Source organism: Ceratotherium simum, chromosome 26, assembly GCF_057802395.1.
Source record: "Ceratotherium simum simum isolate JZ-2026a chromosome 26, ASM5780239v1, whole genome shotgun sequence".
NCBI lineage: Eukaryota > Metazoa > Chordata > Mammalia > Perissodactyla > Rhinocerotidae > Ceratotherium > Ceratotherium simum.
Window position 1 is genome coordinate 42,423,999 of NC_141925.1, and position 19,719 is coordinate 42,443,717.

At 43.0% G+C, this 19,719-nt stretch overlaps 1 protein-coding gene across 2 annotated transcripts in view; it reads left to right on the top strand.

The window, feature by feature from the left end:
- Positions 1-163: 163 nt before the first annotated feature.
- The window catches only part of STYXL1 (serine/threonine/tyrosine interacting like 1), a 64,751-nt gene continuing 45,195 nt past the window's right edge, over positions 164-19,719 (top strand). Inside the window, exon 1 of one of the 2 annotated variants that reach the window (XM_087417719.1) lies at positions 164-171. Coding sequence is in view for 1 of the 2 variants with exons in the window: in XM_004442131.3 (XP_004442188.1) it covers positions 9,811-9,913 (103 nt within the window). In the remaining variant the exon portion in view is untranslated. Of the gene's footprint in view, positions 172-9,810; positions 9,914-19,719 lie in introns of those variants that run through there. The other variant, XM_004442131.3, reaches the window with a different exon arrangement.

The following is a 19,719-nucleotide window of genomic DNA, read 5'->3' on the forward strand; positions in this document are numbered from 1 at the left end:
GAAGTGGAAGGAAGTTCCGCGCTTGGTGGGCGCGCAGTCCGGGGCTGGGTCCTAGCGCGCGTCGAGTTCGTAGCCTGGAGACGCGGTCGGGGTGGGAGGGAGAGTCCGCACCCGAGAGGTGGAAGAGGACGGGCTTTAGGCTGGAAGAGCGTTAGAGGAGCAATCTTCCAGGTGGGGCCCCAGACAGAGGCTCTGACAGGGAGACCGGCCAAGGTCGCGCAGCAGGTCCGGCCGAGTGGGTGCGGTCCGAGCCCCCGACTTCATCCAAACCCACCCCTCCTGCCCTTGGTGGCGGGAGAGGGCTCCGAGCTCAGAAAAGCTCCGTAAAGGAAAGGGGGGAGTGGTGGGGAGGTTTAGAGTCCCGGGGGTGGGGTGGGAGGATGGGGGCTCCTCGGATCAGTCGCTCCCGTGCCCTGCCTGCTCACACGCTCGCCGTGTCCACCCGCCAGTGCCGTGGTCCCTCGAGGTGCAGTGGACCTTCCGTTATGGTTTACAAAGCTTTAGAGACCCCGCTACTGAGATGGCTGACACTGAGCGCTGACTTAGCGCTGGGCACTGCTCTACGGGTTGACAGGAAAGCAGTCCTGTGTTACAGATGGATGAGGAAGCAGGTATCCAGGTTATAACTTGCGCAGTCACCCACTTCCTACTCCTCAGGTCTGGCCAGTAATGCTGTGAACACGGTCACACTGTTTCTGCTTTAGGGACGAAAAAACTGTGGTTAAGTGGATTTGTTCAAAGTTGACCCAGACAGAACGTAAAGATACGGTTCCTGCTTACAAGGAGTTTATCACTTCAATTTATAAACTGTAAGCTTCATTTTTTCCCCCTACTATTTTTTGGGCATAGAGAGAGTTCCTCGCCCTCAAAAAGTTCAGAGTCAAGTGGGGCAGATAGATTTGGGACAAGTAGTTGGCTTGATGGGAATGTATAAACCCAGTGAGGGAGCCAAAGACAGAGCCTGCTTGGGAACAGTGGTTGGGGAAGCAGGCGTGAAAAGAACATATCAAAAGGGAGTGCCTGGTGACTGGCTTACTATTTCCTCCCTCCCTTCCACTTGTTTATTGAGCTTCTAGGATGTGCCAGCCTAGTCTTGGAGCTGAGTATTGAACTGTGAACAAGATCCACACATTTTCTGCCTTCAAAGAGCTCAGGGTCTAGTGGGAGAGACAGGTAAATTGCAAGCAGCATGATATGGGCAACACTAGGAGAATTATGAGGTGCCATGGGGACATAGAGGAGGTGCCTCTAACCCATGTGGGGTGCCGGTGGGGGCCACATGAGAGAGGACCTCCAGAGGATGAAGCGTCTAAGCTGAGACATGGAGGAAGAGTGGGAGTTCCTCAGTGGGATCATTCAGCTCCAGAGGAGGAAGAGATCCCTGCCTGGGCATGGGAGTTCTCAAAGGAGGAGGGCTGGGGGTGGGGGTAGGGGAGCGGGGAGTAAAGAGTCCAAAGAAAAACTTGTAGGTAGGAAAACATAGCCTTTTATTCAGGGGACACTTTTCTGTTGGAATGGGGACATGAGGACAGCAGTTTCCTTTATGTTAGCACTGGCTGTGTTCTCTGGTTAATTACCCCTCTATCTTACCACCAGAACTGAGAGCACATTGTGGTCAGGTATGTCTTTCATCTGTGCATCTTTATTGTACAGCACGTGACCAGGCTGAGAGTGGGTCTCTGTATTTTGCAAGAGTTGAATGGTTTTAGATAGGGCTGGAAAAAGTTTGGAAAAACCAGATTGTGCAAAACCTGTGTTAGCTGAAAAGTGTATTTTATTCCTTGGGAAGCAAGTGTTTATCAAAGGCTTTCATGACGCCATCAGAACTGGGTTTGAGGAAGATTAGAGTGAGCTTGCTAAGGTCATGCTGAGTCATGCTAAGGATTCCAAGGGAAAAATGTGGAGGGCAGGGAGATTGTTAGGAGGCTATATTATAAGATGATCAAGATCAGAGTTATGATGGTGGTCACAGAAATGGAGAGGGTGGGGCCAATGAGGGGTCTCAAGGAAAGATTTAAGATTTGGTGCTCATTTGGGTTTAAGGAATGAATGAAAGGGTGGTGGAAAATCAGGCTAGGAGAAATATTTATGTACAGAAACAGGGAGTTTGGGAGCTGTGTGGAAGGAGAGCTGGCTGGAGAGAAAGATAAAGAGCTCCGTTTTAGATGGGCTGAATTGGAAGTGATGGTGAGTTGTCCACATAGGAAATGTGCAACTGAAAGTCAGGAAAGATGCCAGGGCTGAAGTCATCCCTCTAGAGGGGAGAGTTGAGGCCATAAGAGAGAAACCAGAATCACAGATTCTCAGGTTGCTCCCACATCTGGGGCTCGATCTGCTCCCACTCCCTACCAAGTCAGTTAGCCCCTGTCAGCATCTCCACGATAAGGAATCACTACCTCCCAAGTCCTCCTCTCGGGCCACCCCAAACAACTTGACTGTTAGGAAAGCGGTCCTCACATTCAGCTCCTAGCTCCTTCTTTTTAAATCCCGAGATTGTTCATACCAGTCTCAACAGTTGCACGTTAAGTTGACTCTGTGCCAGGCACTGTGCTCTGCTTTGCAGGAGGAGCTGTTATACTGAGCATGCAGGGCGGCAGTCAAGAAGCGGAGTACCATCATAAAGCAGCTTTCACCTCCACTGTGTCTTTAAATCTTTCCTTGCCCTTGGATTACATTTGGTCACCAGGACAGACTTATTGCAATAGCCTAAATGTCCAGTTCACCTAAATAATCAAAACTCTGAACTTAATTCAAAGTTAAAATGTATCGCCTTCACCTCGAGCTTCCCTTAGGCTCCCAGCTTTGGAGAGGAGAGTGGTTGACTTCTCTGTTTCTCCGTCTTGCTTCCTCATTCCCCCCACCTCCCCCCTCATGCAGACTGAGGCTTCAGACCCATCGGTGTTGGTGGAGGGGGGTTGTAAGGGTAGAGAGAGAGAAAGGAAGGTCCCTTTGTCATCTGGCGTTAGTATTCTCTTAGCTTGAGGACAGTTTGTAGCTGACTCCTTCCTCCACGCATGAGTTTGTGAGTTGCTGTTACCTGCACTTGCCTTGACCTAGGTGGTTACGTCTGAGTGTTACTGCTGTCAGTTGCTCCCTCAGCCCCTGGTTCTGGAATCCCCCACTAACTGCGATTGGTCCAGGTGGTCCCTCCAAGGGGGGTCCCTCTTGGGCCAAGTCTTTCTAAGATGGTGTAATTGGTCCTTTCTCCTGCCTGGCCCACGTCTGGTCTATAGGAAACACTTATGTATGCTTTGCCCCAACCAATCCTGGAAGTGCAGGCCGTTTCAAATGTAGCTGCCTCTCCTTGCTTTGTTAACAGATATTCAGCCTCAGACTTTTCCAGGCTAGGACCCAGCACTAGCCTCTATGCCTGCACAAGCTTCAGAGGGCACAGAACAACCTGTTCTAGTTTCTTCCTGGTTTCCTGAATTGTTTCAAGAAAGCTGAGACTTGTGCATGTTTGAAATCAGAGAGAAAGATGCTAATGGAAGGAGAGAGCTCTGAGATGCTGAAAGGAGAGGGGGAGAGAGAGAGAGACCCAAGGAGGGTTGAGGAGGTTTAGATAACAGTAGTAGCCATTGGGGAAGTGCTGGGCACATGAGTAATGATGAGAGAGGGACTAGCTGAAGTTCTGCAGTGTGTACTTTCTGTGTGCCCAAGTCCACACGATGTCCTACAGCCCAGATCCCACACCAAGGCATGGACATACAGGTGGGGCCACACACACAGTCTCACATCCACACACACACACTTGCATATTCACATCCTTAAACACATAAACACCTGGATCTACTCAGGGGATTTATTTTTATTTTTCATTGCCGTATAGTTTACATGCAATACGGTATACAGATCTTAAGTGTTCAGTTGGATGGTTTTGACAATTTACACCCTTACAACCACCATCTAAAACAAGCTATAGAACATTTTCATTATTCTAGAAAGTTCCCTCATGCTCCTTTCCATCAGTCTCCCAAAACAGCTACTTCCTGATTTCTATCACCATAGATTCATTTTGCCTGTTCTTCATTGTGTATTTCTACATACAAATATACAAATACATTGACGCCGTCCTTGCCCCACTCTCACAGATACATAAGCCCCACATGTCCACATATACTGACCATTCTGTACCCTACAGTATGCTTAGACCATGGTCATAGGCTATCAGATTTTTGCTATTAGGTGCATGTATTATATGCTAACCTACCTTCTCTTCAACCCTACAATCATACCTCACATGAAGTATTTTGGATCTTTCCTTTCAGATCCTTGGAGCTAAAATGAAGAGTTAGAAAGGTGGTAATCAGGTGCCGGCCCCGGCTTAGCGGTTAGGTGCGTGCGCTCTGCTGCTGGCGGCCCGGGTTCGGATCCCGGGTTCGGATCCCGGGCGCGCACTGACGCACCGCTTGTCAGGCCATGCTGAGGCCGCGTCCCACATACAGCAACTAGAAGGATGTGCAACTATCTACTGGGGCTTTGGGGAGAAAAAGGAAAAAAAGGAGGAGGATCGGCAATAGATGTTAGCTCAGAGCCGGTCTTCCTCAGCAAGGAGAGGAGGATTGGCATGGATGTTAGCTCAGGGCTGATCTTCCTCACAAAAAAAAAAAAAAAAAGGTGGTAATCATTCCACCTTGTACAGGAGTTTATTTTCCTCTGGGTACTCTAGGGTATGGAAAATGAGGACATGTATTTTAAAACAGAACTGTATTTAGATAAATAACTTTAACTTTTGGTTGTGGCTCATACTTGCCAGAGGTCAAAGGAATTGGCTTTCCAAGATACATTCCAGCAGAACAACTAGGAGGTGGTGGACTGGCAGCAGCAGAGGCACCAAGAAACTGCTGGCAAAGAGCTCCCAAGAGCTGAGAGTTGCCGATGCTGGCAGATCTGAGTCGGGAGCAGAGCCTTCAGTCCTGAGATCACCCAGAGGTCAGGGAAGTGAGAGCAAACCCGTGAGCCTGGTCAGGGCCGAGGCCCCGTGTCGGAGAGCAGAAGGTGGGCCTAAGCCCAGACAAGGAGTGGAGGAGAAGCACGTGCTGGAGACAGAGCTGGAGGAGGTGAGAGCAGACGTGGTGGTCATGGCCTTTGGGAGACTGGTGGAGTTCACCAGCCCCTACCTCCGACAGCTGACTTGCTGCATGGGTAGGCCTATCCCCCTCACAGGACCACTAGGGTACCTCTCAGGGGTGTAGAGGTCCTAGATTTGGGGACATGGAAGTGAAAGCAAGATAGAAGACAAGGGACAGTGATGTGGGCAGCTGGTCTAGGCCTCTGGCTCATACTCGTAGCTTCCAACATTCCTCCACCTTCCCAGTGTGTATTACTGCCTCAGTTTACAGGTGAGGGCACTGATGCCTGTCACTATTTAAGCCTTGGTCATCCTGGTACCGTGTCCCATGAAGAACCAGGGCATAGTGGGGTTGGCTGTGGACTCGACTTGCATCTGTGCAGTCCTCTGGTCCCTGCTCAGCCTGAGCCAGGAGCCCACAGTGAGGCTTATGGTCTGGCTCATCCAGGAGCATTGAGCGATGCCTCTTCTCCACCAGAAACAAATACCCATCAATTGTGTCCACCTGGACTGTCTGCGGCTGAGCCCAGGCTGAGCTCTCGGTGTCATGGAACTCCTGTGAGAAGCCTGGGGTCAGGCCCAGCCTCTGACAGCGATGCCGTCAGACAGAATGGAAGGCCCCAGGCCTTGATCAGGCACAGGGAGGTAAGAAGGGCTGGGTTTGGCCTGTTTCCCCCTTAGTCTCAGGCTCTGACAACCCCTAGTGAAACATCCCTTCCCAACTGGCAGTTTTCCCCAAATGCAGACACGTGCTCCCACTGGGGCTGAGCTCACCGGTCCCTGTCTCTGGACAGCTCTGGGCTGACTGGGAGAGAGAGCCACACACAGCCCCCTGGTTTGAAGAAAGGCCGAGCCATCGTAGGGAGGGTGAAGAACCTTCCTAGTGGTGGGTGTCCAGTGTGCAGGGACAAGGACTGTGCCGGCACCCTGCTCTCCTGACAGAATAAGTGGCTCTGCTTGCCACCCAGAAAGCGGTGTGGATTTCCCAGACTGGTCCACTCATAGGAAGATCGGTCTCTCTCGCCCCAACAAGCTAGACCTCCAGAATGTGCTCCCTCTGACCCCTCTTCCTGTCTGCCTGCCCATCCCCCTGCAAGAACTGTCACACTAACAGCAAGTCTCTTATAAAGAGCCATGCTGTGCTGAGAGTCCAAAGGGGCATGTCTTAAACTGGCCATTGACGTCACTGTTTTGAACAGTCACTGGGAAAAGGAGACTTGATAAAAATAATCAATACAAATGAAACAGCGCCAGAAACCATACTCGGTACAAACCAATATGATAAACATCTGATTAAGGAATCAAATCGTGATTGTAGAATTCACACAAAAAAAGACTTGATCTTGGGAAAAATAATTTTGGCTAAACAAAATTGAAAGTGAAAAACATTAGAATTGGTTAACTATGGAATAAAGTCAATTAAGAAATTAAATTGGCTTAATGGAATTCACTAAGGAAAATGCTTTTGGCAAAAACTCATCAATATTAGTTTAATGTTTTTATGCAAAAAGCTCAGTATCAAAATCTTCTTAGGGCCCAAACAGTGGAGCCAAGAACATCTTAAACACTGCAGAGTTCGGAGTAGTGCTGGGAAGGATGTTAGTGTTCCGTCCTCCACCCCCCAAGGCTAGCGGTGCCCCTGGTCTCGCCCACAGGGCTACGTCCTCTCTCAGAACTGTGCTATGTGGTTCAGGGACTGCTCTCATCCCTCCTGCACTTTCCCGGCAGGGGAGGGGCAGTTCTTGCTTGACCAGGGAGAGTGCACCCTCTGGGAAGGAGAGAAGTCTGAAGGATTTGATCCCTGGGGCTGGGTTTTTACCTGGATGCCCAGAGACAATCCCTCGGCTAGTGAATGAAGAGATGGAGGTTGTAATGGGGGAAAGTAGCTGGAAGCTTGAGGGTGGGCTCTGAGCCACAGACCAGATAGGTTAGGAGCCAGCTTTTAGGTTGTCTTAACAAAGTTGTGGGCCTAGACACAAAGCCCATCCTATCTCCCCTACTCACCACCTCCAACATGGCCTGGGGACAGGGCTTTCAGAGGCAGAGGATCTAGGACCTGACTGGAGGTGGGGCTGGGGAGGTCCTTGGGAGGAATCTACATGTGGCATCTATATGTAAGGCATCAAGTCAAGATGGCTCCACTGGTGAAGGCAGAAATGGTGACTAACAATTTACTCATTCAACACGTGCGTATAGAGCACTACTCTGCCCCTGAAATCCTGGGTACTGGGTAAGGATACAGCAGTGAACAAGAAGGGCAAGGCCCCTGCCCTATGAGCTGTATCTTCCAGTGGGAGGAGACTGATGATAAAGCAAGCAAACAAATGAGCATGATAATGTCAGATAACGGCAAGTAGGGTGAAGACAAAGAAACTCATATTTTGAAAGGTCACCCTGACCTCCATGTGAAAATTAGACTGTAGGAAGAAAGCAAGAAGCAAGAAGTCCCGTTGGGAAGTATTACACCATCAGGAGAGAGATGGTCATGCCTTGGTCTAGGATCTTAGCCCTGGAGATACAGAGAAGTGGATGGACTTAGAATATATTTAGGTAGTAGAGCAAATAAATTGGATGTGAGGGGCCAAGGGAAAGAGGGATTAGGGATGTGGATGTGAGTAAGTAGGTGGATAATGGTGCTGTTTATTGAAATAGACTGAGAAGACTACAAGACAAGCAGGTGCGGGCATTGTGAATTAAAAGTTCTATTTTGGCCATGTTATTTTTGAGATGCCTGTCAGGCATCCAAATGGAGTCTGGAGCCCACTAGACTCTAGATCTTAGAGTGGTGGTGCTCAACTAGTGGTGACTTTGCCTCCTTCTTCCAGGGGACATTTGGCAACATCTAGAAACATTTTTGGTTGTTACACCCAGGTGAGAGGAGGTTTGCTACTGGCATCTACTGGGTGGGGGCCAGGGATACTGCTAAACATCCTACAATGCACAGGACAGCCCCCCACAACAAAGGATTATCTGGCCCCAAATGTCAATGGTGCTGAGGTTGAGAAGCCCCGTCAGAGAGAGTGTAGATAGAGCAGAAAAGATGACTGTGCCCAAGGGGCATTCTTATGTGAAGAGATAGAGCTTCTCTCAAAGAAGACTGAGCAGAAACAGTCTGAGAGGCGGGAGAGAAGCCTGGAGAGTGGGGTGTCCTGGAAGTGGAGAGTGTTGCAGAAGGAGGAATGCTCAATTGGGTTAAATGCTGTTAAGAGACTCCATCGTTTGAGCCCAGAGAGAAGTGACTAATGGCTTAAGCAGGATGGACTTTGTTGATGACCTTGATAAGAACAGTTTCTGTGGTTTGATGGGGTTGAAGCTCCCGGGGAGAAGGTTGTCCCAATAGCCAACACTTACTGAGCATTTCCTCCTGGCTCAGAATGCCTTACATGTGTAATTTCATTAATCCCCTCATTTTACAGAAGTGGCAATACTAGTATTACCCCCATTTTATAGAGGTGGAAACTGAGGTACAGAGAAGCTAATAACTCCCCAAGGTCAGACAGCTGATAGTAAGTGGCAGAGCCAGGATTTGGACCTAGAGAGTTTGGAGGTGAGGCAGTGGAGGCAGTGAGTCGACACCACCCTTTTGAGAAGTCTTGTTGTAAAGGAGAACAGAGACAGGTATAGGGGATGTTTGCGTGCTGACAGGAATGATCCATGCGGAGGCTGAAACTGATGTTGGAGGGGAGGCTGAGAGTCGAAGTCCTTGAGGAGGTGAGAAGGATCCAGGGCCCAGGTTGAGAGGTTGGCCTGTCCCAGGAGTATCGTACTGGTAACTCAGAAGCAGACCCTAACTGTTGTGAGCAAGATTACCCCTGGACTCAACTTCTCCCCCACCTGCCCCCTGCTGGCCTCCAGAGGGCTGCTGGGCAGCTCCTTGTAGCCACCACTCCTGCTGCACAGGCCCAGTCTTCTGCCTCAGTGTCCTTGGGGCACCAGAGACCCTTGTGCTCAGGAAGCAGTGTGCCAGTGCAGCGCTGCAGTCAGGAGGTGGAGCCCAGGCTGGCCGGGCAGTTCTGTCAGTGCACTCAGCGATGCTCCACCCAGCATTGACCGTCCTGATCCTTATCATAATCCTACAAGGCCCCTCACAAGGGCACTTGTGTTGGCCTCCCCAGGGTCTTCACTCATCACTTTCTCCCTGCTGTCACCACACCAGGCTCCTTTGAACTCTCTGATACTGAATGTTCTTACCTGTTTCTTCACCCTCTCTCCCTCCTCCACCTAGCTAAGGCTCACCTAGCCTCCTGTCTCAGCTTAGCAGTCACATCTCAGACAGCCCTTCTCTGATCCCCCCCAACTAGGTGTGGCCCTCCTGGTAGCTCCTCTGCCTCCAGCCCTGGGTGCTGACTGGTTTATAGTGCTTTTCCTATGTGTCATGTATTTTTTATCCGGTGTTGGCATTCCACGCTAGACTGTAATCGTCATGAGGGTGGTTTCCCACAGTTATTTCCAATGCCTGGCATATCGTAGGTGCTCAGTTTTGCTGAAAGAACAAATGAATTGGTGACTGTTTTATAACATACTTGGTATTTATATGGCTCAGATATGTTCCATATTTTATTGTCCTCTGCACACATTTCACTATGAATTTTTGAAGCTTTGCTGATCACTTCCATGATTACTTTCATCTTCGCTTGAATGTGCTTTAAGAGAGTTTAATTCCGTATCTTATTTGGTGGCCATCCATTTAGAATAGAAAGAGAGACTGAGGTTGTACATCGTTGGTTCTTCCCAATAGGATGGCTGATGTGGTTTTGTGTGAACCAACAGAGCTTTACAACATCTTGAATCAGGTCACAAAACTATCCAGATTGACTGAACCCAACTATCTTTGTTTATTGGGTAAGTACTTTAAGAAAATATATATATTTTTAAAAGAACAGATGAATCGGTGACTATTCATTTTACATTTTTACTTCATATGCAAGCATCCCAAAATAATGTGTGGTTTAAAAATTTACACAAGCAGTACCATAATGTTCAATCATCTTGCAACTTGCTTTTTTTTTTTGCTTAAAATTATATTTTTGAGATTCCCCTCATGTCTAAATGTGAAGATCTAATTTAGTTATATTAACCATTACTGCATCCATTCCTTATTGATTGTGATGTGTTGCTTGCAGTGTGTTACTCTTCCGAACATGCTGCCGTGAGTGACTGTGCATCTCTCCTTACTCATGTGCAAGAGTTTCCACAGGATATCTGCCTAGAAATGGAATTGCCAGTTGCAAATTCAGCTTCACTACATTATTGTCAAATTGCCCTCCAAAGAGATTGTATCAATTTAAACTCCTATCAGCAGTGTAAGAAACATACCTACCAGTACCTGGTTTTGTCAGCTTTTAAAATTTTTGCCATCTGATTGGTGTGACCTGTATCATGATGTTTTTTCCCCCAATTTAAAAAATTGTGGTAAAATACACATAACATAAAATTTGCCATCTTAAACATTTTTATTTTTATTTTTATTTATTTATTTATTTATTTTTTTGTGAGGAGATCAGCCCTGTGCTAACATCCGCCAATCCTCCTCTTTTTTTGCCGAGGAAGACGGCCCTGGGCTAACATCCGTGCCCATCTTCCTCCACTTTATATGGGACGCCGCCACAGCATGGCTTGCCAAAGCAGTGCGTCGGTGCGTGCCCGGGATCCGAACCAGCGAACCCCGGGCCGCCACAGCGGAGCGCGCACACCCAACCAGTTGGCCACCGGGCCGGCCCCTAAACATTTTTAAATTTACAGTTTAGTGGTATTAAATACATTCATAATGTTGTGCAGCCATCACCACCATCATCTCCATAGCTCTTTTCATCTTGTAAAACTGAAACTCTATACCTATTAAACAATAACTCCCCACTCTCCCCTCCCACCAACCCTGGCAGCCACCATTCTACTTTCTGTCTCTACGGTTTTGACTACTCTTGTTATTGCTGTTGAGCTGATTCCGACTCCTAGCGACCCTGTGTATAGCAGAGCAGAACCCTGCCCGGTCTTTTTGCGCCATCCTCTCATCTTCTAGCACGATAGCAGACAATGCTCCACTGCCATTCATAGGGTTTTCATGGCCAGTTTTCTCAGAAGTGGATGGCCCGGTCCTTCTTCCTAGTCTTTCTTGGTCTGGAAGCTCTGCTGAAACTTATCCACCATGGGTGACCCTACTGGTGTTTGAAATACCGGTGGCATAGCTTTCAGCATCACAGTAACATGCAGCCACCATAGTATGACAACCAACAGACAGGTAGTGTGGTTCTCTGGCCGGGAAACGAACCCGGGCCGTGGTGGTGAGAGCGCCAAATCTTAACCACTAGACCACCAGGGCTGGCTTGACTACTCTAGGGACCTCATATAAGTGGATCACACAGTATTTGTCCTTTTGTTGACTGGCTTATTTCACTTTGCATAATGTCCTCAAGGTTCATCCATATTGTAGCATGTGTCAGAATTTCCTTCCTTGTTAAGGCTGAATAATATTCCATCGTGTATATATACCACATTTTGCTTATCCATTCATCTGTTGATGGACACTTGTGTTCTGCCTTTTAGCAATTGTGAACAATGCTGCTATGAACATGGATGTGCAAAATATCTGAGACCTTACTTTCAAGTCTTTTGGGTACATACCCAGATGTGCAATTGCTGGATCATATGGTAGTTCTATTTTTAATTTTTGAGGAATCGCCATAGTGTTTTCCATAGCAGCTGCACCATTTTACATTCCCATCAGTAGTGCACGAGGTTCCGATTTCTCCACATCCTTGTCAACACTTGTTATTTTCTGTTTGTTTTTTTTAAAATAGTAGTCGTCCTAATGGATGTGAGGTGATATCTTATTGTTGTTTTGATTTGTATTTCCCTAGTGATTAGTGATGTTGAGCATCTTTTCATGTGCTTATCGGCCATTTGTATGTCTTCTTTGGAGAAATGTCTATTCAAGCCTTTGCCCATTTTTTAATTGTTTTTTTTTTTTAATTGTTGAGTTTTAGGAGGTCTCTATATATTCTGGGTATTAATCTCTTATCAGATATATGACTTGCAAATATTTTCTCCCATTCTGTGGGTTGCCTTTTAGTCTGTTGATATTGTCTTTTGATGTACAAAATTTTAAAATTTTCATAAAGTTCAATTTGTCTATCTTTTCTTTTGTTGCCTATACCTTTGGTGTCATACCCAGGAAATCGTTGCCAAATCTAATGTCATGAAGCTTTTGCCCTATGTTTCCTTCCAAGAGTTTTATACATGTAGGCCTTATATTTAGGTCTTTGATCCATTTTGAGTTAATTTTTGTATGTGGTGTTAAAGGGTCCAGCTTCATTCTTTAGCATGTAGATATCCAGTTTTCCCAGCGCCATTTGTTGAAAAGACTGTCCTATTCATGGTCCCTTGAGATTTCATAGGAATTTTAGGATGGGTTTTTCTATTTCTGCAAAAAATGTCATTGGGATATTGATAGGATTGCATTGAATCTGTAGATTGCTTTGGGTAGTATTGACGTCTTAAAAATATTAAGTCTTCCAATACATGAACATGGAATGTTTTTCCATTTATTTATCTCTTCTTTAATTTCTCTCAGCAACATTTTAGTTTTCAGGGTACAAGTCCTTCACCTCCTTGGTTAAATTTATTGCTTTTGATGCTATTGCAAATGGAATTGTTGTCTTAATTTCCTTTTCAGATTGTTCTCTGTTAGTATATAGAAAAACAACTGATTTTTGTGTGTTGACTTTGTATCCTGCCACTTTGCCGAATTCATTTATTAGTTCTAACAGGTTTTTTTGTGTGTGTGTAATATTTAGGGTTTTTTACATATAAGAGCATATCATCTAAGAACTGAGATATTTTGCTTCTTCTTTTCCAATTTGGGGGCCCTTTATTTCTTTTTCTTGCCTAATTACTCTGGCCAGAACTCCAGTACTCTGTTGAATACAAGTGGTGAAAGTGGGCATCTTTGTCTTGTTCCTGATCTTAGAAGAAAAGCTTTCAGTCTTTCACCATTCTGTTAAAGTGGTGTATTACATTGATTAATTTTCATATGTTGAAACATCCTTGCCTTCCAGAAATAAATCCCACTTGATCATGTTGTATAATCCTTTTAATATGTTGCTGAACTGGTTTGCTAGCATTTTGTTGAAGTTTTTACATCAATGTCATAAGGGATGTTGGTCTCTAGTTTTCTTTTATTGTGGTGTCTTTGTTTGGCTTTGGTATCAGGGTAATGCTGTCCTTGTGGAATGAGTTAGGAAGTGTTCCCTCCTCTTCAAATTTTTGGAAATGTTGGAGAAGGATTGGTATTAATTCTTTAGATGTTTGGTAGAATTCACCAGTGAATCCTTCAGGTCAAGGGCTTTTTTTTTTTTTTACTTGGAAAAATTAATTATATTTTAATAAACACATGAAAATTTTCTCTGTGAGAATGAATAGATATTTAGGTCAGAAATGTCAAGAGGTTTGTCTTCATTTTTCAAGACAATAAATGATACTCTGAATTAAAGTGTTATATTCCCAAAGAGTGATGGATGAGATCCATTCCTGAAAGCAGCTATTGGTTAATTAGATATGGGAAGGGCCCTCTCAGGGTACTGGATTGGAGAGGCTACAGATGAGAGAAAAGCTTCAGTGCACATACTGTACTTGACTTGTAATTCTGCTTTGGGTCAACTCTGCTGGTAGGAGAGTATATATGTGAATTATAATATGATGGAATATAGTTTAAACCCTTCTCTATGAATATATAGCCTGTAAAGATCCAGTTTCATAATTAGAGTGTTAGAGTGATTTGTGCAGGGCTTTTCTGGGTTGAAAAATTTTTTATTACTGATTCATTCTCCTTACTAGTTAGAGGTCTACCCAGATTTTCTATTTCTTCATGATTTAGTGTTGGTAGGTTTTGTATTTCTAGGAATTTGTCCATTTCATCTAGGTTATCCAATTTGTTGGCATATAATTGTTCATAGTACTTTCTTATAATCCTTTTTATTTCTGTATAATCAATAATAATGTCCCCCTTTTCATTTCTTTTCTTTTTTTTTTTTGTGAGGAAGTTCAGCCCTGAGCTAACATCTGCCAATCCTCCTCTTTTTGCTGAGGAAGATTGGCCCTGGGCTAACATCCATGCCCATCTTCCTCCACTTTATATGGGATGCCGCCACAGCATGGCTTGACAAGCAGTGTGTTGGTGCACGCCTGGGATCCGAAGCGCGAACCCCGGGCCACTGCAGCGGAGTGCGTGCAGTTAACCACTGCGCCACCAGGCCAGCCCCACCCCTTTTCATTTCTGATTTTAGTTATTTGAGTCTTCTCTCTTTTTCTTAGTTCATCTAGCTAAAGTATTGTCAATTTTATCTTTTCAAATAACCAACTTTTGGCTTTGTTGATTTTTCTCTATTGTTTTTCTGTTCTCTATTTAATTTATCTCTGCTCTAATCTTTATTATTTCCTTCCTTCTGCTAGCTTTGGATTTAGTTTGTTATCCCTTTTTTAGTTCCTTAAGTTGTAAAGTTACGTTATTAACTTGAGAAATTTCTTGTTTTTTAATGTAAACATTTATAGCTATAAATTTCCTCATTAGCCGTGCTTTTGCTGTGTCCCGTAAGTTTTGGTATGTTGTGTTTTCATTTTCATTCAGTCCCTAAGTATTTTCTAATTTCCTTTGTGGTTCCTTCTTTGATCCATTGGTTGTTTAAGAGTGTGTTGTTTAACTTCCACAAATTTGTGAATTTTCCAGTTTTACTGCTGTTATTGATTTCTAACTTCATCCTGTTGTGGTCAGAGAAGATACTTGGTATGATATCTATCTTTTAAAATCTATCAAGACTTAATTTGTGTCCTAGCACGTGGCCTATCCTGGAAAAATGTCCCATGTCTCTTGTGTATGCTGTTGTTGTTGGGGAGAGTGTTCTGTATATTTCTGTGAGATCTAGTTGGTCTATCGTGTTGTTTAAGTCCTTTGTTTCCTTACTTATCTTCTGTCTGCTTGTTCCAGCCATTATTGCAAGTGGAGTATTGAAGTCTCCAACTATTATTATAGAACTCTCTATTTCTCCCTTCAATTCTGTCAGTTTTTGCTTCATATAGTTCCATGGTTTGTCATTAGATGTATAAATGTTTATAAATGTTATATCTTATTGCTGTATCAAATCTTTTATTAACTTATAATGTCCTTTTTTATCTCTTGTAACCTTTTTTGATTTAAAATTGATTTTCTCTTATATTAGTATAGCCACCCTTGCTGTCTTTTGGTTACTATTTGCATGGAATATCTTTTTCCATCCTTTCATTTGCAGTCTATTTGTGTTTTTGGATTTAAAATGAGTCTCTTTTAAACAGCATATAGTTGGATCATCTGTTTTTATCTAATCTCTGTCTTTTGAATGGAGAGTTTAATCCATTTACACTTAAAGTAATTACTGATAAGGAGGGACTTACTTCTGTCATTTTGCTGTTTGTTTTCTATATGTCTTATAGCTTTTTTGTCTTTCATTTCCTGCATTACTGTCTTCTTTTGTGTTTGATTTTTTTTGTAGTGAAATGTTTAAATTATTTCTCATTTCCTTTTGTTTATATTCTCTAGCTATGTTGAGGTTATCCTGGGTATTACGTTTAAAATCCTAAAGTTGTAGCACTCTAATTTGAATTTATTCCAGCTTAACTTCAATAGGATACAAAAACTCTGCTCCTTTACAGCTCTGTCTCCACTCCTTTCAGTTGTTGATGTCACAAAATTACACCTTTATGCATGTGTGCTCAAAAACATAAACTAGTAATTCTTTTAAATGCATTAATCTCTTAAATTATGTAGAAAACAAAATGTATAGTTACAAACTGAAGTTACACTAATGCTAGCTTTTAAATTAATAATTATAAAAATTTATTAGTCTCTTAAATCATGTAGAAAACACAAAGTGGAGTTACAAACTGTTGTTACAATAATACTAGCTTTGATATTTGACCATGTATTTACCTTTGTTGAGATCTTTATTTCTTTATACAGCTTCACATTACTGTCTAGTGTCCTTTCATTTCACCTTGCAGGACTCCTTTAAGCATTTCTTGTAGGCTCTAGTGGTAACAAACTCCCTCAGCTTTTGTTTATCTGGGAATGTCTTAATTTCTCCCTCACTTTTTTTTTTGGTGACGAAGATTGGGCCTGAGCTAACATCCCTTGCCAATCTTCCTTTTTTTGCTGAAGAAGATTGGCCCTGAGCTAACATCTGTGCCCATTTTCCTCTCTTTTGTATATGGGATGCCGCCACAGCATGGCGTGATGAGTGGTGCTTAGGTGTGTGCCCAGGATTCGAACCTGCGAACCCTGGGCTGCCAAAGAGGAACTCACAAACTTAACCACTATGCCACTGGGCCAGCCCCTCTCGCTCACTTTTAAAGGACAGCTTTGCCAGATATAGAATTCTTGGTTGACAGTTTTTTTCTTTTAGCACTTGACTATATCAGCCATTGTCTTCTGGCCTCCAAAGTTTCTGATGAGAAATCTGCTGATAATCTTATTGAAGAGCCCTTGTGTGTGATGAGTTGCTTCTCTCTTGCTTTCTAGATTCTCTCTTTGTCTTTGTCTTTTGAAAGTTTGGTTATAATATGCCTTGGTGTGGGTCTCTTTGAGTTCGTCTTACTTGGAGTTAGTTGAGCTTCTTGGATGTTTATAGTCATATCTTTCATCAAATTTGGGAAGTTTTCAGTCATTATTTCTTCAAATATTCTCTCTGCCCCTTTCTCTTTTCTCCTTCTGGGACCACCACAATGCATATGTTGGTACATTTTATGGTACCTCACACGTCCCTTATGCTTTATTCATGTTTCTTCAATCTTTTTTTTTTCTGTTTCTCAGACTCAATAATTTCCATTGTCCTGTCTTCAAGTTTGCTGATTCTTTCTTCTGTCTCCTCAAATCTGCCTTTAAATTCCTTTAGTCATTTTTTAAATTTCAGTTATTATACATTTCAGCTCCAGATTTCTTTTCTTTTTAAATAAGATTTTCTCTTTATTGATATTTCCATTTTGTTCATACATTTTTTTCTTGACTTTCCTTACGTGTTCCTTTAGTTCTTTGAGCATCTTAAAGACAGATGTTTTAAAGTCTTTGTCTAGTAGACCTGCCATCAGATCTTTTTCAGGGACACTTTCTGTAGATTTATTTTTTTCCTTTGAATGGGCCATACTTTCCTATTTCTGTATGCCTTGTGACTTTTTTTGTTGAACACTGGAGATTTGAATCCAATGATGTGGTGACTCTAGAAATCAGATTCTCCCCTTTCCCCAGGGTTTTCTGTTTTTTGTTATTGTTTTTGTTTATTGTTTTTGGTTTTTGATTGTTATTGGCTGTCTCTGCACTGAATATCAGCCTGAGGTGTAAACGTAAGGTCTTCTTAGGTCTTTTTCAAAGCCTGTGACTTTCTCTGGGCATATGCAGTCATTTTATTGATTTTCCCTATAAATGCATTTGTTTTTAAATGTTCTGGTCTTTAATGTCTGGTTCCCAAAAAGGGAAAAAAGAGAAAAATGAAGGAGGAGTAAGAGGGGGCTCGAGCCCTTTAAGTCCCCTGGAAGTCACTTCAGCCAGAGGAGGAAGGGCTTGCCACAATGTGGGGAGGTGCAACAACAGTGTCCACCCACCTCTTTGACTGTACCTCTGTGATCAGAAGCATCGATCAGCAATCAGAGGACAGATTCCTGATATTTAGAGGACAGGGTACTTTTTGCAAAAGTGGCTTCCACAAACTATGTGCAAGTTTCTCCAGGAACTTATGCACAGCTGCCTGCTGTGGGGCTGGAAGTAGGGGATGCATAGCTGCTACTGTGGTAAGAGCTGAAATTGACCAATATTAACTGCAATTTACTGTCCAAGCCTTTCCCTGGAAATTGCAAGCCTGCAATAGACTCCAGAGTTCCAAAATAGTTACATCAAACAGATTCTGCCAGTGCATTTGGCATCTAGGTGAGGAGACAGATTCCTGGTGCTTCCCTAATCTGACATCTTCCCAGAATCCTCTCTTGTATTATGATGTTTTAATTTTCATTTTCCTAATTGCTAATAAGGCTGAGCATCTTTTCATACATTTATTGGCCATTCTGGTTTCCTCTTCTGTGAAGTACATATTCATGTTTCCTCCTTTTTTCTATTGGGGTGTCTTTTTTCTTATTGATTTGTAAGAATTGTTTGTATACTCTGGATACTAATCCTTGTCCTTTACCCATGTTGCAAATATCTTTTCTCACTCTTCAGTGTTTTTCAGATCTTATTTCCTTGTGAAACATAACGCACTTAAAGAAAAGTATTAAAAATAGAAATTCTGAGCTTAATGATTTATCACAAAGCAAACACCCATGGAACTCCCACCCAGATCAAGAGATAGAATACTGGCCCACAGAAGGCCTGTTATGCCCTCTTCCCATCACTACCTATTCCTCCCCTTCCAGAGGTAACCACTGTCCTGAATTCCTTGCTTCTCCTCATGGTCTTCCCACCTAAGCATACACGCCTGTAGTTTAGTTTTGCCTGGTTTTTGAATTTTATATAAATGCTATCATATAGTATCTTCTTTTTTGGTCTGGCTTCTTTTGCTCACCATTATGTTTGTGAGATTCATCCAAGATGTTGTGTATAGCTGTTCATTCCTTTTCACTGCATCATGGCATTCCATTCTATGCATATATCACAATTCATCCATTCTTCTTTTGGTAGACATTCAGGTTATTTTCAGTTTTCAGCTATTACAAATAATGATTCTATGAACATGTTTGAACATGTCTCTTGTTGAACGTGTGCACACCTTTCAGTTGAGTTTGTTCCTTGGAGTAGAATTGCTAGGTCAAAGGGCATGTGTGTTTAGTCTTAGCAAATAATGTCTTTGGCTTATTTTAAGTCATGTTTTATGATGACTTTTATTATATAGCTGTTTTTAATTTTAAACAGCTGTGGACACATTGGTCAATATTTTCCTTTAAGGTTTATTATGTTTTCCTGTGTGCGCCTAATTGAGAAATCTTTACAAACCCTGATGTCATAAAGATACTCCTCTGTTTTCTTTTGAAAGTTTTGCTTTTCACATTTAAGACATTAATCCATCTGGAATTTACTTTTGATATGGTTTTAGGTAGGAATCTTATTTTCTTTCTATATGCACAGGCAATGGTCTTAATGCTATTCATTTAAATTGTATTTTCTGCTTAGTTATTTTCTAATTGCTTGTGTGTAGGAGCATTTTTGATTTTCTTTTTTGCTTCTTAAATATTTATTTCAACATAACTCTGCTTACAGAAATACACTCATATTGGTTAATAGAATGCAATTTAACTTATCCTGCATAATTTGGACCAAAAACTTGGTACATGGTTTAAGATTTAAAAAAAGGATTTGTAATCTAGTTTATTCTTCATATACTACAAATATATAAAAGATACTCCATCAAATGCTTCCACAGCAGGCAGCAAGAACCTTGAGAAACTTACCTTTGGTTTGCCTCAGAAAAGTAACATGTATTATACTGTAAACGTTTATAAAATTGGTGTAAGAAAATATTGTTGTAATGTTTCTATGCCGCTTGACAAAGTTCAGTAACTAATGGATGTGTATGGGGAGGGGCAGCCTATGTACATGTGAAACTGTCAAAGCTCTCTGATTTAGTTAATATTGCATGTAG